This window comes from Giraffa tippelskirchi, chromosome 6 (assembly GCF_054371585.1).
Source record: "Giraffa tippelskirchi isolate mGirTip1 chromosome 6, T2T-mGirTip1v1.2.pri, whole genome shotgun sequence".
Classification (NCBI taxonomy): domain Eukaryota; kingdom Metazoa; phylum Chordata; class Mammalia; order Artiodactyla; family Giraffidae; genus Giraffa; species Giraffa tippelskirchi.
The window spans coordinates 164148411-164175961 of record NC_137280.1 but is presented as its reverse complement, the minus strand read 5'-3'; the positions used below and the strand labels follow the sequence as shown (position 1 = coordinate 164175961).

General features: G+C 36.6%; 2 protein-coding genes and 1 long non-coding RNA gene across 16 annotated transcripts in view; 1 reads left to right on the top strand and 2 right to left on the bottom strand.

Annotated features, from left to right (window-relative positions):
* MCTP1 (multiple C2 and transmembrane domain containing 1) overlaps nt 1-15806 on the top strand; it is a 544348-nt gene extending 528542 nt beyond the window's left edge. For all 7 annotated transcript variants that reach the window (XM_081498745.1, XM_081498744.1, XM_081498743.1 and 4 more), the window contains 3 exons: nt 2845-2954; nt 12488-12585; nt 14118-15806. In XM_081498745.1, coding sequence (XP_081354871.1) covers nt 2845-2954; nt 12488-12585; nt 14118-14189 — 280 coding nt within the window. In that variant the 3' untranslated portion in view covers nt 14190-15806. The remainder of the gene's footprint in view (nt 1-2844; nt 2955-12487; nt 12586-14117) is intronic.
* LOC145509601 (uncharacterized) lies at nt 1372-21959 on the bottom strand. Its single transcript, XR_014056231.1, has 6 exons — nt 19669-21959; nt 14747-17619; nt 13715-13785; nt 13260-13335; nt 11763-11866; nt 1372-10101 (listed from the first exon to the last, which is right to left on the bottom strand). It is a non-coding gene; the product is annotated as an uncharacterized LOC145509601 (long non-coding RNA).
* Nucleotides 21960-25581: 3622 nt separating this feature from the next.
* The window catches only part of SLF1 (SMC5/6 complex localization factor 1), a 76202-nt gene continuing 74232 nt past the window's right edge, over nt 25582-27551 (bottom strand). For all 8 annotated transcript variants that reach the window (XM_081498698.1, XM_081498703.1, XM_081498701.1 and 5 more), the window contains one exon: nt 25582-26569. In XM_081498698.1, coding sequence (XP_081354824.1) covers nt 26088-26569 — 482 coding nt within the window. In that variant the 3' untranslated portion in view covers nt 25582-26087. The remainder of the gene's footprint in view (nt 26570-27551) is intronic.

Genomic DNA, 27551 nt, shown 5'->3' with positions numbered 1-27551 from the left:
TGATGCCTTTCATGTATCAAGGCATAATGCATTTTATTTTGTATAATTTTTAATACATTTCCACATATGCATAGGTGCTGAGTTTCCACTTTCTCACATTAGACACAACAGCCTCCCTCTGACTCCCAAATAGGACTTTTAAGCAACATCAGTATCAGACTTCTAAAGATTGATTTCCACATCTTTCTTCTTCTTCATGTTATTTCCATCTCTAAGAATGTTTCCTTGTTTTCCACAACCTATCTGCAGAAGCAGAGTGTGAAGTCCTAAATGGGGCATTTCCCTACTGAGTGTTGTCTTTTCCCTGAGGTACAGTGTGTGGACTACCTGACAGGAATATCTCATTTATAGCAGAAGACCCTGGGTCAGCTCTGGGGTCAGGACTGTGATTGCCTGAAGGGGCAAGGCTTCTTTGTAACTCTGGGTGTTAGGAGACCTCAGACAAGTACTGGGAAAGACCATGGCCAGTTGAAGCAAATGACCAGCTCGTGGCTGTGGACCAGCCTTGGGGAAAATTGGATTTGGTCGAACTTTCTTAAGGGGTAGACAGAGATACAGGTATATGCTGAGGTACAGGAACATAACATAGAATCTAGTGCGTCTTGTAGGAACTCTCTCTTCTGCATAATAATCTTTTGACTACTAAAAGAAACTCTCTTGGAGTCACGTTGGATAAAATGGATCTATCTAGAAAGCAGATTCAGATGCAATCTTTAAATATAAAATGGAAGTCTCCATAATTACATCTTGTTATGAAATAATCCTTCTAGAACTTTCTTGAACAGCATCTCTTGGGGGGGGGTGGTGGTGGTGGATTTAGTTAGATTCCATGATGTACTGTGGAAATAAAAAGGGCAGTCTTTTTTTCCCTCTGACATCAGCTATATTGGTATGCTTTGCCATTTATCCTTCCAAGAGGAATAAGAACACAGGGAGCCCTTCAGTGCGGCTGCCCAGGAGGCGGCTTTTCTGCATGAGGAGCCAGTGCCCTCGCACGTACGGTGGTGTGACGGATGGCTCTGAGCTCAACCACGGGAGAGCAAACAGACCCTCTGCCTTCTGTTCTCTCCACAGTGGGCAGAAGCAAGGGAACTACAGGTGTCAGTGAGGAGGGAAGGCGTGCTCCTTTACCTGGTGACAATTACAGGACGCTCACTCTGGCCATAGGACATTAAAAAAACACGACAGAAAAGCCAGACCCCAAGAGTTACTAAAAATAAGACAACCAGGTTGATCCAACTTTGGCTTTGTTATTGGGGGGGGGAGGATTAGGAGACATGTGACCTAGAGAAAGACAAAAAGCAAGTCATATGCCACAAAGTTAAGGAATAACTCTTTAAGTATTAGACTGAAGGGTAGTACATGAGAAAATCTCTTGACAAACATCCTTTATTGGATTACAGACTTCACTGAAAAAACCCAGTCCAAGTGAATAGAGCATCCATTACCAGGAAATTAGAAGAAATAAACACTGACAGTTATCCATATCGTGTACAATTTCAGTATTTTCTTCAAGTGTCTTTGGGGCCCTTCTCACTGCTAAGAAGTGCTGTACAGGACTTCTAGAGCTTAGTGGCTCCAGTAACATCACCTTGATTCACGTCAACATGTTGCCATCACTACCAGGCTTCCTGGATACAATAAAAGCTGTCCCCATTTTATACCAGGAAAGTTGATGCTCAGGTCAACCACCTAAAGTCACAGAACAGAATCTAGGCTTTGAACACAGATTTGCTACTTATTTTGGTTGTTTTCATTAAATTATGCTGAAGAGTCCCTCAAAGATACGTTAGGTCCTCTTTGGAGGTTGAGCACTGAGGCAGTAGTATGCCTGTAAATGGAGACGTGGTTCTGTATACCTAACCTTGAAGGTTCCACGCATTGAGTCTGTTTACTTTATAATTTTGTCACTCTCTTAAAAACTATCAGAAACTTATTACAGATGTTCTACACAAAAAGCCTGAAAATATCTGTCTTTCCATGTTCCATTTGCCTTCTGTCATGACTTTTCCTTTCTTTTTGTCCCATTAAAGTCCTTCCCATCTTCTTGGTACTATTTTGTAACTTCTCCTTCTGTTCGTTGATCCCACTTTTGTTCTTTGTTCTGATGTTTTATCACTGTCAATACTCAGTCTTGCTTCCATCCCTGACTCTGACCCTCTACATTATCAATAACCCACCCTTTTCCAGCTTAAACTTCCTTTGTAGTCTTCAAACTTACCATGTGCCATGTTCTCCTTTGCCAGAAACAATGCAGGGAGAATAGCAGATAATGTTGACTTTATTTCCTAATTACCTATGCATTTCTGGTAGGAGGGCAATGATGGTAACAAAGTTTTTACAAAATCTCCCCTTGCTGACTTCTAGCTGAAGTGGAAAATATTTTTCTAAGGATTTCTAAAGTTCTGAGGATTTCCACAACAGTGTAAGATTTAGGTCTACAGACAACTGCTGGCAATATTTTATTTCCAGTGTGGGTAATCCTATGTAAGAGTTCACAGAAGAAAGAATGGTAGGCCCAGGGGCATTCTCCTCTATGAGAAGTTGGAGAAAACAAGATTGAATACTAGTTTTAGAAGTAGAAAAAGATTTTTAAACCATAGGGAGTCACTCAAGTAGTACAACGACTTTACACCCTGAAGTCACCTCAGCCAATGTGGAGGTGTTGGTGTCAACACCCCTTTACCTGGGTCCTGTATTCAGGGAAGCCCATGACCATTGGCATCTCTTCCCAAGAGAGATGTCTTTACTAAATCCATAGTCCAGAGTTTGAATCGCATTCGTTTTCATCTTTGAAAAAAGTGTGAAGTGCTTGGATTGCTGATGTGTTGATTTCTCATTCAGTACTTTCAACTGGACCGTCCCATTCTTAAGCTGGCTGGCCATTGTAGCCCTCTGTGCATTCACAGTCATCCTGTACTTCATTCCGCTGAGATACATCGTCCTTGTCTGGGGTAAGTAAAGCCTCTTTAAAAAGAAACTGTCATAGCTGCTAAGAACAAACTATTTTTAAGGGATGAGTTATACTGTCAGTAGTTCCCTGTATTTATGGTCATGAAGCTATTCTATGATGAAAAGAGACAGGTCAGTTAAAAATCACAACAGTCTGAAGATTTAGGTCTACCTGCAAAATGTATTTCTCTTATCTGGCACCATAGGCTCCATCATACTATAAACATGTAGTGGTGCAGATTCTCCATACATCAAAGTGTAGCTTTGTCTAGATATCACTCTGATTTATTTTCACCACTTACACGTAAACAGAGGCATTGCGATCTATATGGTGCATTTAGGACAATATGCTTTCGTGCTGTGGTACTTTATCTCATGGACGTGTCCATAAACATGGTACTATATACGGCTGCATGTTTAAGAGGTCACCTCTAGGAAACAGGAGAAGGGTCTTTGGCATCGGAAGGCTGCTCAGGAACAAAAACCTCTGCTGTGTACTAAACAAGAATGCTTCTGTAAAAACTCACTTTAAAGGTGGTATATAGGGAGGGGCTGTCTGAATTTTTAATGCAATTATGCTGCATGCTGACAGTTCCTATGTACCTAGACTCTATTTAGGGCTTCCCTGGTGGCTCAGATGGTAAAGCATCTGCTTGCAATGTGGGAGAGCTGGGTTTGATCTCTGGGTCGGGAAGATCCCCTGGAGAAGGAAATGGCAACCCACTCCAGTATTCTTGCCTGGAGAACCCCATGGACAGAGGATCTTGGTAGGCTACAGTCCATCGGGTTGCAGAGTCAGACACGACTGAGTGACTTCACTTGAGACTCTATTTAAGGTGGTACTTACAGCACTCTTCATCGTCTGGAGTTTGTCTTTCCTTACCCAACAAAATTCTTTTGTTTGGAAAACTCAATTTTCAGTCTCCAAGATTGATGAACGTATAAAACTACATTAACGATATATATATATAAATAAGACTGGGTAGGAGTAGAATGCTCTACTTGCCCCTGGCCTGCATACACCCGAGATTACTAAACTTATAGAAATTGCAGAGAGCCAAAAGGGTTTTAACTTCAGAAAACATGGATTTACAGTGAAAGCAAAAAGATGAAAAGGAAAGCTTTGTTCTTTTCCTATCAAGGCTTTTAAAGAAATACGCTAGAATAAAATGGAAAAGGGTCTGATGTCTCCAGGCCACCCAGTCTTAAAATGCTTGAATCTCGTTCTTCTTTTTGGCTGTCTTGTATCTTGAGCAAGCCTCTTGCCCTTTATATCACCATCATTACCTTTACATCTTGGGTAGGGAGCGGAGGGTGAAGGGAAGGGTGACTATGTTTTCTTAATTCCTATAATCTAAAGAAACAGGAGAATGCTTTCACTATCCAAGGGAAGAGGTATTTCCCCCACTATGTTCTTGGGCCCCGATTCTATGTTCTTTCATTCCCTCCTCTGGTATTTAAAACAGATGCTGTTTTATTGAAGGCATCAGGGTAGGGCATTAGGTGTGGCAGTTTATTACCTCTAACCTACCCAGGTCAGACCTGCCATCTCAGTTGTGATAGGTGGGGAACTTCTGGTTTCTTTTCCCCAGGCTGTCAGAAAGTAGAGCCCACGGCAGACATCTGGCCGTATAACCTGGGGTGGCCTCACTGGCAAGCTGTCTTAAATGTAATTTTCAGAGAATGTGTTTGGGTCTCTTGTTTCATCAAATAAAATAAAACAAACAGCATTCCTTTAGTGGTAGGTGATTGCTGAAATATTAAACAGAAATTTAAGACATGGGTCTCACATGGAGAGACAGAGACCAAATCATAATTGCATTAGCTTATTCTGCCGAAATCCCTGAAGAGCCCAGATGCTCTGGTTTGTGACCCAGTCTGTTGATTTCACAAAAAGCTCTTTGTTTATGTTTATGTGAATATGTTCGGTAATTTATTAAGCCCCATATACATTTAAAACAGTAGATGTATCCAACTGAAATTCTACATTATACCATAGAAAATGAGGAATAAGTACCTCGTTTTATACATTATTTTGACATTTCTACCTCATCAAGTTTTGTTTTTTTTTGTATACTAGCTCCATATTCACCTGTATCTGCTCCTCATCCATATTTGCTCTTCAGGTAGTGCAGAGGGTTCACTGCTGAATAATTTAGCTTGGGTAGATATGCCTCATTTGAATGGTTCTTGGCCGTTCTAATCCAAGAAGTGATCCAAGTAAGTCAATCAAAGCAGCATCTTTTGCAAGCATTAAATTTAAATTTCTTGTGATTTAAAAGGAAAATTGACTTCTAAAAATTTCAATGCCAGAGATAGAGAAATGGAAACAATTTTTTCCTTGTGATGAAGATCTACTCTCTTAGCAACCTTCAAATGTGTATTACAGCGTTATTAACTATAGTCACCATGCTGTACGCTATACCCCCATGACATTTAAAAATTCTTATTTTTTGTGCTGTGCTGGGTCTTTGTTGCTGCGCGGGCTTTTCTTGAGTTGTGGCAAGTGGGGGCTAATCTCTAGTTGCGAAGCATGGGCTCTAGAGAACAGGCTCAATAGCTGTGGTGCTTGGGCTTAGGTGCTCTGCAGCATATGAGATCTTCCCGGATCAGGGATCGAGCCCGTATGTCCTGCATTGGCAGGTGGACTCTTTTACCACCAGACCACCAGGGAAGCCTCCCACGACATTTTATAACTGGAAAATTTGTACTTTTGACTCCCTCACCTACTTCCCACCCCCCCCACCTCTGTAACCATCAGTCTGTTTTCTGTATCTATGAGCTTTGTTTCTATTTGTATTTTAAGGTCCACATGTAATGACTTATTTCACTTAGCATAATGAATGCCCTTGAGGTCAGTCCTTGTTATCACAAATGGCAAGGTTTCAAGTTTTTCTTTAATGGCCAAATAATTTTCCACTGTGCATATGTACACCACAGCTTTATCCATTCATTCATGAATGGACGCTTAGGTTCTTTTCATGTCCTGGCTATTATAAGTAATGCTGAATGAACATGGGGGGCACATGTATTTTTAAATTAGTGTTTTTGTTTTCTTCAGATAGATACCCAGAAATGAAATTATAGGATTATAGTAGTAGTTCTATTTTTGATTTTTTTGAGGAACCTCCACACTTTATTCCATGCTGTTGTTCAGTCGCTCAGTCCTGTCCAACTCTAGGGACCCCATGGACAGCAGCACACCAGGCCTCCCTGTCCTTCACCATCTCCAAGTTTGCTCCAACTCATGTGCATTGAGTCCATGATGCCATCCAATCATCTAATCCTTTATCGTCCCCTTCTCCTCCTACCTTCAATGTTTCCCAGCATCAGGGTCTTTTCCAATTAGTCAGCTCTTTGCATCAGGTGGCCAAAGTATTTCCCATAGTGGTTGCACAGTTTACATTTCTTCCAACAGTGTACAAGGGTTCCCTTTTCTCCAGAGTTTCACCAACAACTGTTATTTACTGTCTTTTTGATGATATAGTCATTCTGATAGGTGTGAAGTGGTATCTCATTGTAGTTTATATTTTGGTTTTCCTGATGATATTGAGCATCTCATGTACCTGTTGGCCATCTGTCTTCTTTGGAAAAATGTCTATTCATATCCTTTGCCTAGTTTTTAATTGGTTTGTAGTTTTTGACTATTCAGCTGTATACGTTTTTAATGTATTTTGCCTATCACCCCCTTATCAGATATAGGATTTGCAAGTATTTTCTCCCATTCTGTAGGTTCCTTTTCATTTTGTTGGTTTCCTTTGTTGGGCTTTTTAACTTGATGCAGTCCCACTTGTTTACTTTGTTACCACCTATGTTTTCTCCTAGGAGTTTCATGGTTTCATTTTGAATAATTTTTATAAATGATATAATAGTCCAGCTTCATTCTTTTGCTGTGCCAGTCCAATTTTCCCAACATCAATTTCTTGAGACTGTCCTTTCCCCATTGTATATTCTTGGCTCCTTTGTTGTAAATAATTGACCATATATGCATGGGTTTATTTCTGGGCTACTTGTTCCACTGATCCATGTCATCTGTTTTTATGCCAATACCATACTGTTTAGTTATGAGAGGCCTGTAATACAGTTTGAAAGCAGGGAGTGTGATAGCTCCAGATTTATTCTTTTTTAGTATTGCTTTGGCAATTTGGGGAATTTTGTGGTTCCATACAAACTGTGGGATTGTTTCTGTTAAAATATGTATGCCACTGGAATTTTGAAAGGAATTGTATTGAAGTTGTAGATGGCTATGGGTAGTATGAACATTTAACAATGTTAACTCTTATAATCCTTGAACAGGGAATACTCTTTCATTTATTCGTTTGGTCTCCAGTTTCTTTCATCAGTGTCCTGCAATTTTCAGTGTATAGGTCTTTCACTTTCTTGATTAAATTTGTTATTGATTTCTCTGGTAGTACATTGTAGTATATAGAAATGCAATAGCATTTTATACATTGCTTTTGTATCCTGAAACTTTACTGAATTCATGTATTCTTAGTTTTTTGATGGAGTGTTTAGGATTTTCTATATATAAAGCCATGTCATCTGCAAATAGCGACAGTTTTACTTCTTCCTTTCCAATTTGGATTGTTTTATGTAAGTTATAGCTTCCCTTGCTTTCTTTGGGTTTCCATTTGCATGGAATATATCTTTTTTCATCCCTTGACGTTTAGTCTTGTGTGTCCTTATATCTGACTTCATCTCTCAAAGGCAGCATATAGAAGAGGCTTGTTTTTTTAATTCACTCAGCCACCCTATGTATTTGGATTGGAAAATTTAGTTCATTTATTGCTCTGTATATCTACTGTAAGGCTTTTGCTATACGGTTACTGTGAAAATGAAGTCGCTCAGTCACGTCCGACTCTTTGTGACCCCATGGACTGTAGCCTCCCAGGCTCCTCCATCCATGGGATTTTCCAGGCAAGAGTACTGGAGTGGGTTGCCATTTCCTTCTCCAGGGGATCTTCCTGACCCAGGGATCGAACCCAGGTCTCCTGCATTGCAGGCAGACGCTTTACCCTATGAGCCACTGGCTTACTTATAAAAACTTGTTTGAATGCATTTGAAAGTTCTAGATTTTTACTGTTTCCCCATGGTTCATGTCACATTTTAAATTAATATGCTGTATATCCCTTAACTTATATTTTTACTATATTTAATCTTTACAATAGTCTTATGATTAATCCACATTTATTATGTATTTACCTTTATTAGTGACATCTGTCCTTTCACGTGTTTTCTTGCTACTTATAGCACAGTTTTTTGGCTTAAAGAAATCTCTTTGACATTTGTCCTAAGGTCAGTTTAGGGATGATAAATTGTTCTCCAGGCAAGCAAAAGCTACTTTTTCAGTTCTGAAGGATACCTTAGGTGAGTAGAGTATTCCTGTTTGGAAGTTTTTTTTTCTTTCAGCGCTTTGACTACATTATGCCATCTCCTTCAGGTCTGTAAAGTTGTAAAGTTTCTCCTCAAAAATCTGCCCACAGTCTTCTCGATGTTCTCTTGATGCTTTCATTATACCTGTCCTTAACTGTTCATATTTTAATTATATGTCTTGATGGGGGTCTCTTTGGGTTTCTCTTATTTGGAACTCCCTGGGCTTCCTGGATCTGTATGTCTGTTTCCTTCCCCAGATTAGGGAAGTTGTCAGCCATTATTTCTTAAAACACATTTCCTGCCCTCTTTTTTCTCCTCCTCTGTAACTAACTCCCTGTAGTGCAAACATTAGTATGTTTCACTGATTCTTTGTGCTCTTTTTCATCTAGTCTGCTGTTGTATCCCTCTAGTGTATTTTTCAGTTCAGTTATTTTATGGTTCAGCTCTGTGTCTTCTATTGGTACTTCATCTGTTATTTCTTTGTTGACGTTCTGTGTTCATCCATACTCTCCTGAATTTGGTGAGCATATTTATGAACATGACTTTGAACTCCTTATCAGGTAAATAACATCTGTTTTTAAGGACTTTTCCCCCAGAGATTTATCCTGTTCTTCCATTTGAAACACGTCCCTCATTTTGCTTGAATCTCTATGTTGGTTACTATGCGTTAGATGAAAGAGCCACCTCTTCCAGCCTCGAAGTAGTGGTCTTGTGGAGATGAACCTTATCATCCAACTTTGCCATAGCTCTTAGTTGTCTCTCAAACCTTTCTGACAGTCTGAGCAGCTTTTTTAATAGCTCTCAGTAGTTGAGGATGTGCCAAGACCTATCAATCAGTGTCTCAAACAGGAGGCTCTCCATCAGCACCTAGACTCAGGCTCATTGAAAGTCAGCCCCTTGGGTTGCAGCTTTTAAAGTAAGCAAATACATACAGTGGGGCTTTGGGTGAGTTTATAAGCTCAATTCTGGGAGATAACTGATGAGCCGTGGTGAGGGAGAGTGGCAATGACAGCACCCCCTGGCCTCTGTTCCCTCAAGTCCCCTAGCATCCAGAGCCAAACAAACACTCAAGAGGGATCCCCCTGGGTGGCAGCCACAAAACCCAGGACACCAGACAGGTGTAAAAGGTCCCCTCTGGGAGGTACTGGTGCTCTGAATGCAGTACAGGGAGAGCTCAAAGATGGGGCTCACCAGCTTCCATCCCCAGAGAGTATCCCAGCAGGTCCCTGCCTCTCTGGCCAACACCTTAAGGTTAGTAGATGGGACTTTCTTCACATAGAACCTGGGCACCTTTCAGACAGTTGTGCTTCTGTGCTGGGTCCGGTAATGAGTGAGTGCTCACGAGCTCTTTAAGAGCCATTTTCCTTTCACTACAGGCCTCTGGGTCCCATGGCTGCCAGCCTGTTGGTTTTGAAAGCCAGGTGCCTTGAGGGCTCATCTCCCAGGCGCAGGTCTTAAAAGCTGAGGTGCCTTATGTGGTGTACAAAAGCTACTTCTCTCTTGGCTACTCAGAGAAAAGCTCTGGGTTTGTGAGCTTCCTCCTGATGGTTGGGTAGCTGCACTCGGTGTGGGGTTTATGGTGAGACTGTCTTGAAGAGGAGTCCATGATTGTCCTAGGTTGCCATCTTGAACTGCCTCATAGATGTAAAACCTCGGGCACCAGATGTGTGACAGCTCCCCTCAAGGAGATGATGCTGATGCTCTGGAGCATGGCAGAGGGTGGGCATGAAGATGGTACCAACTGGTTGGAGCGAGGTAGCTGGGGAGAGATGGTTCCTGCCAGGAAAGAAAAGAAAAAAAATGGTTGCCAGTCTCTGTCTCTCAAGTAGGCAGGCTCCTGAAAGTTTCAAATCAGATGTCTTCCCCGAATGACTTCCTTTCAGTGCCTGGAGGCAAACAAATGACCCTTTCCCACAAAAAGTCTGGTTGCCTCTGGATCAGCTGCTTCCATGCTGGGTCCTGGAGAGGGTAAGTCTGAACATGCAAGTTGGTTTTCAAAGTTATGTGTTTTGAGACAAAAATTGAGAGCCCAGAAAAATCCCAAGCACATATGGTAAACTAATATTTAACCAGGGAGCCAAGAATACTCAATAAGAAAGGACAGTCTTTTCAATAAATGGGGCTGGGAAAACTGGACAGTCACATGTAAAAAATGAAACTTGACCCCTATGTTACACTAATCAAAAATAGTAACTTGAAATGGACTGTAAGACCTAAAACCACAAAACTTCTAGCAGAAAACATTTTTAAGAAGTTCCCAGACCTGGATCTTGGTGACAATTTCTGAAAAATCACATCTAAAGTACAGCCAACAAATTTAAAAACAAACAAGTGGAACTCGATAAAGCCAGAAAGCTTCTGCATTGAAAAAGAAACCATCAACAAAGTGAAAAGACAATCTACAGAATGGGAAAAAAATACTAGCAAATCATATGTATAATAAGGGGCTAATATCCAATAAACGCCCCATATAACCCAAGAGCAAAATAATAACCATAAAAATGGGCAAAGGACTTGAACAGACATATTCCCAAAGATATGTATGAATGGCCAGCAGGTTCATGAAAAGATGCTCAGTAACCCTAGCCACTAGGGAAATGCAAATTAAAAACCACAATGAGATAGCATCTCATGGCTGATAAAATGGCCATCATCAAAAAGACAACAGATAACATGCTGGCATGGATGCAGAGCAAAGGTAACCCTTCCATGCTGTTGGTGGGAATGTAAAGTGGTACAGCTACTACAGAAAACAGTATGGGGATGCCTTAAAATATAAATATAGAACTACCATATGATCCAGCAATTACACTTCTGGAAATTTATCCAGGGGAAACAAAAAGACCAACCCCAAAAGATGTTTGCACCCCCATGTTCACAGCAGCATTATTTATAGTAACTGATTCACGGAAACAACTTAAGTGTCTACTGGTGGATGAATGAAGAAGCAGTATACAATGAAATATTATTCAGCCATAAAAAAATGAGGAAATCCTACTATTTGTGACAACATGAATGGAAGTGAAATAAGAGAAAAACAAGTATGATTTCACTTATATGTGAAATTGGGAGGGAAAAAGAGCAAAATACCACCCCCCCCAACTCATAGGAAAAGAGAAAAATTCTTTTATCAACATATGAGATGATGGATATGAACTAAACCTATTGGGGTAATCATTTCACTATATGTGTACATCGGACCATCGTGTTGTACACCTTAAAACTTAATACAGTGATGTATGTCAATTATTTCTCAAAACTAGAAGGAAAAAAAGCTTGATGGTTTGGGGGCTTCTCCCTCTAGGTACAGTTCTTCAGAGTTGAGGAAGCCTGATGTGCAGGTTCAAACCCTCACTTCTCAGAGCGCTCCCTCCTGACCATGGGCTGTCAGGCTAGGAGTGGGGTTTACGGTGAGACTGTGCCTCTGCCTCTCCTACCTGCTTTGATGCAGGCCTTCTCTCGTCCTTGGTGTGTGTAGACATCACTCAGCCAGTTTTCCGGTTATTCTCAGAGGCAACTGTTCCAGATGCAGCTGTAAATCCTGTGTGTTGGTGGGAAGAGATGGGTTTAGGATCCTTATGCGTCACCATCTTCAAAGATTTTTATGGTTTTTTAAAAAAGCTGGTTGTACACCTTTTCTAATTCCAGGTAAGTTTAAAATTAAAAAAAACAAAATACCAGGTCATGCATTTTCAAATATTAATTTGCATAACAGCAACACTTCCCCACCACTGGAAAAAAAACAAAAAACCAAAAACAAAGTGTATTTTTTGAAAAGGGGGAACCAGTAAATCAGATTTCTTGCCTTAATCCCAATCCAAAATGTAGGGAGACAAGTTTTATCATGGATGAAAAACTACAACAAAGCTTCTAAGTACTGCAACACTGAGGGGAAAGGCAAGATAGGTCACTGCTCATGCCTTTGTTTCCCAAATAGAAAGCCTTTCCTGCTGGGAAGAAGCCACTGAAGTACAAAGAGAAAAACAGAGCAGCCATTGAGTTGGAAGGTGGAAGGAAGAGAGAAAACTGGGTTTTCTGTTTCAGTCAGTCAAGGTTGAAATCAAGGCAGCTTAACCTACATCTTCAAATCACCACAATACTTTTTGCCTTCCGACTTCAAACTGTATAGGTTTCAATAATATTTGATCTGTCACTTTTTCAGGAATCAACAAATTTACAAAAAAGCTTCGGAATCCGTATGCAATTGATAACAATGAACTACTTGATTTCCTTTCCAGAGTCCCTTCAGATGTGCAAGTGGTATGTAGATTTTATTATTATTACTGCAGGCATACTTCATTTTATTGGGCTTCACAGATACTTCCTTTTTTACTAATTGAAGGTCTGTGCCCATCCTGTATTGAGCCAAGTCCATCGGTACCATTTTTCCAATAGTATTTGCTCACTGTGGGTCTGTGTGTCACATTTTGGTAATTCTTGAAATGTTTCAAACTTTTTCATTATTATATTTGTTATGGTGGCCTGTGATCATTGATGTTACTGTTGTAAAAAGAGGAATACTTACTGAAGGTTCAGATGATGGTTAGCATTTTTTTTTTTTAGCAATGAAACACTTTTAAATTAAGGTATTGCTTTTTTAGATGTAATGCTATTGCATACTTAATAGACTTCCATACATCATAAACAAAACTTTTATATGCACTGGGAAACCAAAATATTCATGTGACTTGACTGCGGTGGTCTGGAGATAAAACCTGCAACATCTCTTAATCCTGTATCATTTTTAGTGTAGTGTGGCATTGGGTTTTCACGTTCATATCCATTTAATTTTGAAGGTCTTAGAAGAGCCAGGTAAAGTTAATAAAGCCTGTAGAAGATTTTGCCCTTCAGGGATTCGTCCAGTTGGGGTGTTATCCAATAAGAAACTTACAGAGAAGATTGGGGAATGAGAGGGCATTGCATACAGAACCTACCGGGGTGTCAGGGAGGGAGGGCAGTCCTCCTCCAAGGAAGATTCAGCTGGAGTTTGTGAAGGGAAGTCACCATTACCTGAAGGAGGAATTAGGAATATTAGATGATGAAAGCCCAGTGTGCCAGCAGATACTGAGAAAAACACTTCCCTAAATAAACTGCATGAATTAGGTGAGTTTTAATGATGGCTATTTTAGAGATCAATAAAGGGGGTGAACAGTAACTGATTTTTTTCTAAAACTTTTTATTTTATATTGGAATACAGATGATTAACAATGTTGTGATAATTTCTGGTACACAGCAGATTGACTCAGCCATACAAAAGTAACTGATTTTTGAAAATGGGGACATATCTTAATCCTTTGAGGTTAATTAGTGCCCATTAATCATTAAATATTTTCAGAGTAAAATGAGAAATGTTTTTATTCAAACTATTGAAGCTGGGTTGCAACAGTACCTTTTTCCTTTGTTTCTGTTGAGTCTTTGATTTGGTATCTGACCCCAAAGTGGGTTGGATGGAGATGAAGCCTATATTAAACAAGCACATAATAAATTGCAAAGAACCATTATTCGGCCCTGCAAAATAGATGGAGATGGTTCAACTTTTAATGTTACATGTGTATGGGTAGTGGAGATCCTGGCCTGTTAGCAAAGTTCCTAACAGGGCTCTCGTCTAGTTTCTGGCAAGATTTCCCTTGACTCTTGCTCTTTCTATTGTTTTCTGCATCCCAGCTGCAGGTCTCATACAGCTTCCCGAGTGAGCACTTTTTCCCCAAGCATAGTCTCTCAATTCCTTTGCTTTTCCTTCCTTTGCCAGAAAGTGGCCACCTGACCAGCCTTTCTCTGAACTGTTTAAACAGGTGCAATACCAAGAACTGAAACCAGATCCTTCACATAGCCCATGTAAAAGGAAGAAAAACAATCTTGGCTAGCCAGCTCCCAGCACTGGGGAGACCAACATCTGTTTGGGAGGATAAAAGAAAAAGCCTTCGGCCTCAGCAGCACTTCCTTTCTGTTTTTTATTTATTTTGCCTTTTTATCATGATTGAGAGAATTTGTAAATAGTGTACAAAGGCGTATGTCTTGGAAATATACTTCCATTGTACAGAAACAATTTGATAAAGGTTTAGCTATTGCTGCCTGAAAGCCATGCTAGCTGTGGATAATAATATAACACTGGAACAACAAATGTAAGAATGGTTAACATTGGGAGATACATATTTCTCTAATTACAAGTGGAAAAACTAGAATATACATATTTCTCTAATTACAAGTGGAAAAACTAGAATATTAGATTAAATGCTCAGCTGTGCTCTGATTAAATCTACATAAAATGTAAATGTCAATTTGAATTTAAGGTTTTTTTTTTTTATGTGACTATTTTTTATCTGAAAAATAATCCATTACAGTTTTCTATGTTTTATACATTTCAAAAGGGAGGGGGGGAATCCCAGAACTTGAATAATGGAACAGATGCATTTCAACTTACATAGGTTCAGATCCTGATATTCATTCCTGCGCACATTATTTAGCTATGATGAGGCTGATTTTAAGCTAATGAATGAAAGTATAGTCACCTCAACAAGAGAATTTTCCATACACTGAAATCCTACAAAGAAAATTTCCAAATCTTCTATCATTCCATCTAAAACTTTAAAATCTCTACAGGACAATACAAAAAATACTGCCATGTTTATAAATGATTGCCTATAAGGATTTTTATACCAACCACTATTAATTTGTACCAAATCAGCAAATTAGCAACCCAGTTCAGTTGTCAAAAGTCTAGCAAATTAAATTCACATTGCTTTGATGTCAGATTACACCTCTGTGCATTTAAAAATATTTAATACTCAAGTATTTCACAGAAAAAAAATACCTACTTTCTCATTAGGTTACTGAAATGTTTTAATGCATTTATGATTTTTGTTATTAGTGTGAATTTTAATGTACAGGAGAATGCAGTGTACTAAGTGATATGCCAGTGTCTCATTACAATCATTTTTAGAAAAAAATAATCATTCTTGAAAATTAGAATGCATGAAAACCTATTTTGTAAAATAAACTGCTTATGGGGAGGGGAGAGTTTGCCTTTAAAAATGTTTCACTATTACCATAGAATCTATACTTAAAAACTGCATTCCCAAGACTCTCAATGTAGTTTTTGTACCTAACTTCCTGATCTATCAAGGGAGTATACCTCTAGAGAGAAAACTTGGTGAGGATGTCTTACTTCCCTGACTTGGTAGGGGACTAAGCTTGGTTGAAATTGCTGTAGACAGTGTTTTGCACTACTTTATTAGCAATTGCCTGGGATAGGGTGAAGGTGAGGGTTATGCTGGAAAAATGTAGAAAAGCTAGAGCAAGAAATATATATTTCACTCTAAAAGAAGATACTTTAAAAATAAATTTAATCTCAAAGTTGATTTTTAAAGCATTTTTGTTTTAAAGCTATGTTGTTAAATACTATTTCTTATGATAGAACTATTTTGATCTGTTTATTACACTATGCTTAAAAGAATGTTAATTAAACTCCCTTTCTACAGAAAGGCCTTGACCTCAGTATGTTCTATTTAGTGCGTCATGTTTATAATGACATGCTTACGTCCGCATACCATCATTTGTTGCTAAGACATTATTCTCCATGAAGCTGATGTTATTACAGAAAGTTTACTGATAGTATAATCTGTTTGAAGTAACTTTTGATTATACTTTGTGTGAGATTTATGTTCCGTGCTGACATTGTCTGCTCAAACGTCTAGAACCCCGATATTCTACCACCTCAGATGTGGATAGTAACCATTAACAGATGACTGATATCTCTTTGTTTCATTCTATCTAATTTCAGATGTTTGGTTCACTGGTAATGTTGACTATTCACTGCATTAAATAAAAAATAATCTTTTCTAAGAATAATCAGTACTTCTTTTTGGTGTTGAGAGAGGAATGATGGAAGATTATGTGCATGTTCTCATATAAATGATACTTAAAGAAACTCAGGTTTGGTTTGGGGAAGGGATTAAAAAAAACAAAAAAAGGCGGCTTTCCCTCAAACTTTCACTGTAGTTAAATCAAACCCAATACTTCTGGAGGGGTAAGTATCCAGTGAGGCTGCTAGAGGAGTTAAGAACTATGTTGAGGCATGAAAATGAGGAATCGTCACTGCTTTTAGAAACTACCACATTCACAGACTGGAAACAAGAGGCTGTGACTAATGGAATTTTAACCATTTCCTTCCCCTTCTCACCAATTCTGCCTTTTGAAAGCTGCTTAACCTGACTTGGTTTTGAGAGATTTGTAAACACGTAAATATTTTAAGATATCTTAAGAGACTGGATGTCATTCTAACACCTACTTGGACTGCTATATACAGTAGTCACAAGAACTATTAAATATATTCCTCAGTATCTTTTAGTGAGTAAATTTATTGAAAGTCATTCATTATCCAAACTACTATTATTGCCACTAACTGTGGTAATTTATAAGAAATACATATTTAAGATTTTTCCATTTATAGAAAGAATGTGGTACTTGTTCATTTTGGTACTGTTCCACACATTCAAACTGATAGATGCTGTCGGGATTCCAAATTAATTGTGAATCTATGCACTAGGATAATCTGAACTTAAAGATTCTTTAAGTGACTCTGCTCTGTGATATATTTATTGAGTACCAACTATACAACTTGCTGTCACAGGCAATGATCAAACCAATGAAAATATTAAAATCAAATCTGGAGCTAAAGTACAGTGAGAGCAAATTTTACCTGATGTGATTCTGAAAGTATCTTTTAGAGAATCTTATTGTGTTAGTTTCTGATAGTATCTTTTATGGAACCTTATTGTGTTATTTAAAAGTGAAGAAAAATTTAGTAGTAAGTTCTCTTCTCCAGGGACCAGGCTGCCATTTTGATCTCAATATCCAAATATCTCCAGTGCTGAAAGTTGTCTACTTCTATGTTAACAGGTCATATTCAAAGGCTTTAATTTCAGTTTATATACTTGTTAAATATAGCTAAATGTTTATTTTTGAGTTTTGTACTTAGCATTAAAAATAAACCAAAATATAAAAAAGGCAGTTACTGTTCCAGAAATATACAAGAGAGCCACCATCATACTTCTTGCAAAAGCCTCAGGCATTATCAAATTAAGGGTTAAATTTGGGGCTTTAAAGTCAAGTATGACTGTGTATTTGTGTACAGATACCTATTTATGTGTTTCATCAAAGTATCTAGAATCAGCCTTTTTTAACTGCTTGATCAAGTATGAATTAAAGCAACATAAAAAATAATGAAATGAATACTTACAGTACCGCCACTCCTTTGGATTGTAACTCTCCTTCCAGGATGATTGGTGTAACTCACTGAAAGAAAAAGTATAAAACATCCTGTATTTTTTTGTTGAAACTGTTACTCTTCTGCCTCAGTTTCTACATTTGTACAGCAGCAGTCACATCAAAAGACTCATTCCAGCTGAATCTGAGAATTAAGAAATACCAAGGAAAATTTCTCATCATGTAAGAATACTATGCAGATAAAAACTGTTAAATGTCCAAAGTGGTCATATGCTATAGAAACTAACAATACTGTGAAAGGTTTGCTGGAATTTAATGATTCTATCTGTGCTTTTCCAAAGGGATCCAGGGTTAAGAATCACTCTCCCACAAAGGTGGGGGGAGAAGAATCAGATATGTTACTGATTTCAAGTAAGTTTCCATTTATTGGGCTATTTCTTCACATCCTGAATTAGCAACAACACAAAGTGTTCTATCGCATGTACAAGCAGTATTTTTGTAGACATTTTTTTCTTTAATGTATATGATAGTTGTGTCTCCAAATGTCACTGAAAAATTATATGACTCCACTTAAAAAAAGTTAACAAAACGACACTGCTCTTTTGCCTTCCTCTATTCGATGTTACTAGATTAAGCTGAAAGCTCTATTTGTATTAAGGAAAACAGAAATAGGTAAGTAGCTGTGCCAAAGTGTTTTCAGTTTGTAGCAAAAATAAAATTGCAACATAATTGTCTAGATCCTGCTATAGATTCTTCAATGGTCTTTCAAAAGTGCAAAAGAATGACCAACCTGAGAATCGATAAGCAAACCTAAAAACCAACCACCTCTTATTTTCTCAGGAATAAATAAATGGATCTGAGGAGACTTGGCTAAGTGAGGTTGTTACTGCTACTAGTGAGGCAAGATGGTCATACTAGGCTCAGCTAGTATTCTAGCTAGCTTGCCTCTTTTCTCCAGGCAAGAATACTGGAGTGGGTTGCCATGCCCTCCTCCAGGGGATCTTCCCAACGCAGGGATCGAACCCAGGCCTCAAGCTTGCAGGCAGATTCTTTACCATTTGAGCCACCAGGGAAGCTCGTTTGGACAAAGCAAACTTCAAATGACACAAGTCAACTTGAGGCATTTTATTTTGCCGGAGTTCAAATGGTAAATTTAGGGGAAATGCTAAATGCATAAAGAAAGGTGCAGCCATGGCCCCAACCACTCTTGACTACTAGAGACACATTTGAGACAACAGTCAAGACAAACTACATACACAGCTGGACCTTAGCAGAGAGGTGAGGCGGAGGAGATGCCAAGATTTGTCCCAAGTTCAGAGATCTTCTTTTAGTAAAGTCACTCAGAAAGCTGGAAACCTTCTAACTAAACTCTGTATCACTTCCACAAAATGTTCTTCCTACGGTACTGATTATGATGCTTTTAAAGTCAAAATCTGTGTGTAACATGTCATAGTGAAACCATGGAAAACAGTTTATTGATGTCAAGAACTAATAAACTCTCCAACCTTACACAATGGTATACCTACCCCTTAGCCTTGTCCTGGAACTCCTGCAAACTTCAGATTTCACTAACATGAAGACTGAGTAAACCATAGAAAGGTCTCTGAAGCACATGGTAACCCACCCAGAAAAGTAAAATATTATGTATGTATGAAGAACTATTAATAGTTTTAAAATCAATGAATGTGGTGTTCCATTTTGTTTGAAATTGCTGAACATTACTTTTTAAATTTCTCTATAGGATGAAAAAAAAAAGCATTTTCAGATATAATAGAGAAAAAATTTTGGGAGGAGATCACAGAACATCCAGCACTTGATAATTTTAACCAGGAATCAGACATACTAACTTTTATAGCGTGGGTTATCATGTACATACCATTCTCGTGGCACTATGATGCTAATACAGAGAACACACCTGTACTTGGATCTCCCAATGACTGTGACAACAACACAAGCAGGTGAGACATGTACCCCAAAAGACACAGTAATGTGATACTCCCCAGTGTACTATAATTATGACGTAGGTATACAATGTATTGATATAAAACAATTGTTAAAATACTGTATTTTGAATTGCACTACTTAAAACAGTAGCTTATGGGAAGTCGTTTTCCTCACCTTCACAGAAGAGGTGAAAAATAACATGCTTTTGGACAACAGCGGCAAGACATTTTCATAGAATTCTCTCAATAGACGACTGACTGCTTACATCTGAATTTATGTTGTAAATAGTATGTATTTACAAGGAAATTTTTTCCGGATCTATGATAGTAAAAGACAACAGTCATCAATTTAATCACAGTAGTCAACTCCCTTTAAAGAAATTAAAGATATGTGCATATGTGCTCAGTCGTGTCCAACTCTTTGAGACCCCATAGACTGGAGCCCACCAGGCTCCTCTGTCCATGGGATTTCCCAGGCAAGAATACAGGAGTGGGTTGCCATTTCCTCCTCCAGGCTATCTTCCCAACCCAGGGATCAAACCTGCATCTCCTGCATCTTCTGCATTGTAGGCGAATTCTTTTACCATCTGAGCCACCTGGGAAGCCCAATTAAAGGTACAACCTTTGATAAATTTAGCCATCATTTAATCTTACAGCTTATCCCTGCTTTTTGGTGTAGAATCTGGAAAAAAAAAAATCAGAACAAGTAACTAAAATCAGAAAAGGCTAATAATAAAGATATGGTAACATGATTCCACAAGGTATTATTAAATGAAGTTTAATCATTAGCAATTTAGGAATCCTTCTCAACGGTAAAGACTCCACTCAACATGGTAAGGCACTGCTTTGAAGAGGATCAATAGAAGAAAGAAGCAGCATATCAGTAAAATAAGACAGATTCACTTTCAAAGAAAGGGCATATAGTCCGAGAGTACTGAGGTCTACATTAGGTGATACGAAGCTTAATTATATCCTTACCTTGAAGAAAAATGGAATATTTAAAAAATGTACTTTATATTAAAAAAATCCAGTAGATAACAATTTAAATAAGACCACTTTAGAAAAATTTCAAGACTGATTCTTATTTATATTAGGAGCATTACTTAAAAAAAAATACATCGGTTACTAGTACTACAGACAAATATAAATCATGTTACAGGGAAACTTGGAGAAGTGAAAAAGAAATATTCAAAATTCTCTCACAAATACAACCACTATTAGCAATTGATTTGCTTACAATCTTTTCCCCCCTATGTAATTTTACTTAGAGGAAATAATTTAAAGACATTTAAGTCGTTTCTATTCTTTTTAAAAAAAGGACTAAAATTAGTCCAGAAAAAGGGAGTTAACAGGAAAAAGTTCAACCACTTTTTATAAATGGTTTCAACCTCTCAAGTTTATTTCCTCAGTATGAACTTAAATTAGTATTTTTATTCTTTATTTTTGATTGACTTTTTAACTGAAAGACTCTTCCATCACACACTATCTTGGATCCTTGGTTTTCTGAATATTATTCAAAATTTACAAAGACAGTTTATTCCTGAGATTAGAAGATCTGTCTGTCCCTTTTTCTGACTTTACACCTTCACTACCTTCTCAATATATTAAATATCATCTAGAAATCTTTACCCTCTTTAAACCACAATGATTCCTAAATATTTCCCTCCTTATCCCTTTGCCAAGGTTTCATCTTCATAATTCTAAGTTTTCAATAAAGATCTTTAAAATGGATATTTTAATATTACCAAATTTTACTTACTGCTCTATAATTCTCTTTGTGGTATAAAATAGAAACAATTCAAAATAGAAAAAAAAAAAATCATTTTTAGGATGAAGTCAGATAACCAAGGCATATATTCCTTAAAACAAAAACAAAAAGCTATTACAGATCAAACCATTCTGGTCATTAGAAAAATTTATCAGTGTCATGACAAAAACCATGGCTGACCTAACCTTTAAGTTGAGAAGTACTGAGAACAAACTAAATTCTTTTTATCTGTCACCACTTTAAGATTAATGATTTTTTTTTCAACACGACTATTTCATTTGAGGACAGAAGAATGGAAAGTCATTGGAAATTTTAGTTCATCTGCTATTAAGATAAATGATAGTATAATAGGTGTAAATTCAAAGCTGGATTCCACACTTTCAGTTCAGTGCAGCTTACCTGCTGGAAGTGCTAAGCACTTTTTAAAAAAAACTTCCATTCTTTGGTAAAACTAAATCATATGCTCCAACATAGTCATTCTCTATTAATGCTTAATGCCCATTATGCATTAATGTTCACTTGATCTAATTTAGATACTTTTGAAAGGAAGGAGATTAGATTTACCAAATCTGGGTTCAACAGTCTGAAAAGATTTGGGGACCATGGTAGAAAGACAGACAAAAATTTGGAGAAAATGTTTCATTTCTAATTGAAGGCAGCTCTTTATAGACATTTGAATAAGGAACTTAATTTTTCTGGTCTATGTTCACAGCAATATTACACGTTACAAATTAAATATATAAAAATATTATATACTTATTAGGAATAGTTTTTATAACTGACCACTGATTACTTTGTTGATTTAATACTCTTGGATCTTAATTCAGCAAGTACTTTAAAAATCCAGAGAATAGTTCACTATGTTTCTGTTTTAAAAAAGAAAGTACATATATATTCAACAGTACAAATACGGTATTATAAAAAAAAAATTACTTCTGTCTAGTGCTAAGGGTTATATTTCAAGATTAAAACAATATATATATATATAGTATAAGTGTATCTGAACTATAGGCCTACATCACAAAGCAAACAAACAATACCTATGGTAAAGAATTCAAATATACAAAATGTTGGAAACTACTTTATACATCAAATACACAAAATACAATTTTGCCTCTAACGCAAAAGTAGTAATTAGCAAATTCTTCTGTGATAAAAAGTTAATCATTTGGGTTTCTGATTGGAAAATATCCTCTTTTTAAAATAATTTAATAGAATGTCCCCCCTCCCCCCAGAAATTCACATAAATTCATGTGTCTTAGAGAGAAAGCTGTTTGGCATTTTCACAAACTGGGAAACATGAATTAAATATATTTTGGATATTCTCAAAGATTAGCATTTACTTAAGAGAACTTTTTCAAACATCTAACAATCAACAATGTTAAAACTATCTTGATCGTTTCCTTTAAAAAGGTCTTCATTTAGTGGGATTTGTAGTACCCTAAAAGATATATGCTTAAAACCTGACAATACCACAAACTTTTCTAATTAATTTATAGTCTAATAATCTCTAATTCTGAATCAGAGCAAATAACCAAAGTGTATCATCCTACCACAATTCCTTTTAACCTACAAAGTCAATTTTTTGACAGCATAATTTGATTTCCAAGAAACAGTTAACCATTCAATGTCTTCAGTTTTGATATCACCAGGCACAGTGTAATTCCAATAATGCCATCACTGACCTTTCTAACTGAATCCACATTTGCTATAAAAACAATTATCATTCTGAAGTTTGCAAGCTCCACGTCAGCAAGAGGTGTGACTGGTGTGGAAGCTACGTGATAAGCGCCTGAGGGAAAGAGTGCCTCACGTCAGTCAAAGATGACCCCTTCCTACTGATTAAGGAGCAACAGTGACAGGTTCTCATCAAGTTCATCACTTAACTGGAAAGGTGTATAAATGCATATGGATTACACATTTCATCAGTAATTTTTTCATGTGAAGGTATTAATTTAACTCTATAAAAGAATAAACAAAAGTGGCAAACATTTCTTAGTGTTTATATAAAGTATCCTAGCATTAATGCATTTGCGTTTACCTAGGGGAATGAGTACTGCGTTTCATTAATATTGCAAAAGCAAACACATTACATTCTGTTTACTCTAAAATTGGTAAAGTCATAATACTGATCAAAGGATTCAACTAGCAGACTCTTGTAATGTTCATATTTAAAAATGAAAAGAGAATACCAATTACTGCAAATTAAAGAAATTAATTTTCTTCAACAGGGTATACAGAAGACAGTAAAACTGGACTTACCTTCCTAGAATGTAAGCTTTCCCTCTCGTATTGTAGTCGGCCCCTGTCAAGTATACCTGGTACATAGTAGGTGTTCAAGAAACTATGATTTCAAAATACTGATTAATTTAGCATTTGATTTAATGAGTACAAATGTCTTTATGGTTATTTTGGAGTTAAAGGTATATACTTGGACCACTTTATTATGCATAGGAAATTTAGAATAAGCTAGAAAACTTCATAAGAGTCCCTTCCTAAAAAGCTGACAGTGAATATTCTAAAATCTTTTATAGTCCAAATACCTGTGGGGATTATGCATTGAGAAAGCTGAATCTTAACAGCTCAGAAATCTCCCTCCAAGCTTTACTTATATTGTAATGAGGGCTTTTATAGGTTTTTTTTTTTTTAAAGAAAAAAAAAAAAACAAAAACACAACTCCATTGAACTATGATATGAAATCTGGCACAGTACAATGAAGAATAGTATTACTCAGCTTTCTGTTCGGCTGCTGCAACTCTGAAATACCTACAAGTAAAAAGTCAGGGATCAGAAAGTCTATAAATTTTATCTATTAAAATCTCCACTTTCTTTATATCTAAAATAAATGAGGCAATTATGTTTTCTAAAATAAAACATTTAAGAAGAAATATGGAAAACACAGTTCATTATTGCAGGCTTAAATTCATATATATTTACCAGTATTATTAACTAGCCCACAAAACACTCATCTATTTGCTAAGTTATACTTCTAAAGAAGTGCAAAGTGCAATGATACCTTCTTGAGGTAGAGACCAGTTCAGTGTTAAATATTTCATGTCAACATGACTTGTAGAAATTGGCAGACAGAACAGTTATGAAATATTAATACTAACTGCAACTAAATGAATATTTCTTGTGAACATTTAATTTAGAAAACTACTTTTTCTTAGCAGCACAAAACCCTAACTCATGATGGTGATTATCTCATTAACTTAGAATTATTAGCAACTTAAGAAATTACTATCTAAATGATTTGTTGTAACTAAAAAGAGGTGTTAAAATAATAAAATACAAAGTAACACTAAGTGCCATATAAGGTGATAGGCTAGTAATTCTATCATGATCAAGATACTTCGTGTTATTTCCATATGACAGGTGTAACAGCCAATTTCAGGAAGGAACTTGCTTAATTTAGTTAATAAGAAATTACAAGAACTTGAAACTATGTTTGTCTGATGTCAAAGTCTATGTTTTTAAGTTTGTATTAGTTTATCAAGCAAATGTTATTCCACATGCCTTCACAAGTAAGTGATGCAAAGTCGCTGTTCTTCAGAATCAAAAAGGTCTTATGCATCATCTGGGGAAGCACTTAACTCTATGAGCATTATAATGTGCCTTAGTCTCTGCTACATCATGTTCTCTCTGATATTTTGGCAGTTGTATGTCACATCTGAAGGCTAACTAAAAACTATTTTTTACAGTAGGTATAAGAAATTACTGATTTTAAAATGTAGAACAAAAAACTGGATTTTTATTCAGAGGTGACATACTAATGTAGCAATGTTCAGTTTAAGACTATAAACCCAGTAATAAAACTCTCAGCATTTGTATCCTGCTAAAAGATCTATTCTCAAAATAAAACTAAAGAGTGCTTCTTTAACAGATTAAAATAACTGTTGTGAGATCATCACTTTAGTTACATAAAATCTAAATGGAAGTTCTAATGTTTCTTTTCCAGCTGTATCACAATATAACTTATTCCCACTAGTGAAGCAACTCCAGTTTCAAAAGTAATTATTATTCATACCCTTTAGTTTTACTATAAATCAGTGTTAGGAAAAACTGCAAAATGAAATGTTCCTACTCTGTAAATTCATACTGGACTGTTAAGATTTTAGATAATCTCAAATCCATTACTTTGTTGCCATTTATGATCTTAATATTTAATAAAACATTATAAAGCAGCTTATTTTACTTACAGAAGAGTGGTTACATGGAGTAGAAATACACTTTGTATAGGAACTGCTAAAATAAAACAGATCAAGGGATCAAATTATCAAACTTTGCACGTTTGCTACATTTAAAAACCAAAAGAATATATTATTGTGAACTCTGAAATGTTTATTTTAAAAACACGTAAAACTAAAATGAGTATTTTATTCCAACAGCCTATAGAGAAGAAACAGGGAGCTACATGTTTATAGGTGCATATTTGCATGAATATTGTCATCATGATTCTAAGACCCAAAACACCTAAAATAAGAGAACATACATTTTGATTTTAAAAAATATTTAAATTAAGAATTTTTACATATACAATGTAAATAAATAATATCACTTTTAAACCAAAAAATAATAAAGATTAATAAAAGCAATGTACACGAAACAAAACTATTTTTTACTTTTGAGTGAAATTCTACACACTGGAAAAAGAAGCCTATACTACAGCTTTGCTTAAGTTCTTTAAGCGCTTTTAAAATTTAGCAAGGCTGCAAATTCTGTCAATAAATAAATGAAATTAACGTGTTAATAAGCGACGAAGTCTCTAACAAATGACAAAGCAAGCTGAGCAGGTTTAGAAAGCTGACCCCTATTTTTTGGCATCATCATGAAAACTCTGTGACCGACTTACACATCACTTCCAATGTCACCAATAAGGCCTCAGTGTGTACTCCAGGACACACTTTTAAATTCTCAGGCAGTTCCTTCAGAATATTTGGGAGCTTCTGCAATGTCTTTATATTTCTAGCATAAAGATCCAATAACCAGTCAGTATGAGCACTAGTGGTTTCCTTATAATTCTGACAAGCTATAAGCAGCTCATTTAGATGAGTTAATCCTTTGAAAGCTAAGAACAACTCTGAAGACAAACCAAAATTTGAACAAAGATTTAGTAACATCCTACTAAGTAAAAATGAGCCAAATTCAAGTTGCTGGTGGTAAAAATGTTTTTCTGCTTGTGCATGAAAGTTCTCCACTGTATCTTCTATTTTTGTGATGGCAAATAGTTCTTCCTTGATTTGAGATGATACCACATAATCCAAGGGCAATTCCCCCTTAGAGTTCCTCTGCTGTAGAAGCACTGGGCCTGTGAAAAAGAAAATACAAAATGTTAAGTGCAAAACATTTTGGCAGCTTTACAGCTATATTTTCTCTTTTTTTCCCAAAGCCACCCAGGGCTCAGTTTACAGTCATTTTGTAGTAATTCATACTGATATAATTACCTAGCTATATATACTAACTGCCTAATAAAGGTACTTTAGGAAAAAAAAAACACCTAGCCAATTGCCTAATGAGGTTTGCCTAAAAGTATATGCCTTAGTTCAATAAATAACATATATGGTTATATATATATGTGTGTATATATATATATATATATATAAAAAACTTTGATAAAATTTTATAAATTGTCATCTTGAAATAAGAATATCAGTGTTCCTGGAGGAAATTAACAAAATACATTTGTCTTAAATTCTGTATGAGAGTCTTAAAGATATTTCATAATACCACCAAGAGGGAAAAGTACTGCCCCCTTCCATTGCTAACTGGTGATAGCAGCAGTACAGACTGCAAAACTTTGCCCAGAGACAGAACACATTTTTCATTACCCTTGCTTATGTTCAATTTTTAGTAAAGGTAACTGATTCACAAAAAGTAAATATTAAATGCTCTGGGACAAACTCAGATTTCATTTCACCTATGCTAGTTACATCCATCTAACTATCTACTTACAAAGTACTGAAGACAGAATTTATGCCCTGAGTAGTAAAAGATGATATGGGAGGGCCAAAATAACAGTGACTCAGTATTTGGTGACACTGTAAAGAACAGGAGTACTCTGCCAATCAAGTCCTGTAATTATTTATGCACTTTGCCATACCAATGTTACAAGGAATGTAAAAGTTTGAGTACTAGCAGACATAATCAGAAGATTCTACCTTACAACACAGATCTCATCAGATCACAGTTGCTAAAACTCATGATGAATCTGATGGGACATATATAGTGGGGCTTAGATAGACAATGTACTTCGTTCTTAATATAAAAGATTAACCAGTGATGACATGTGA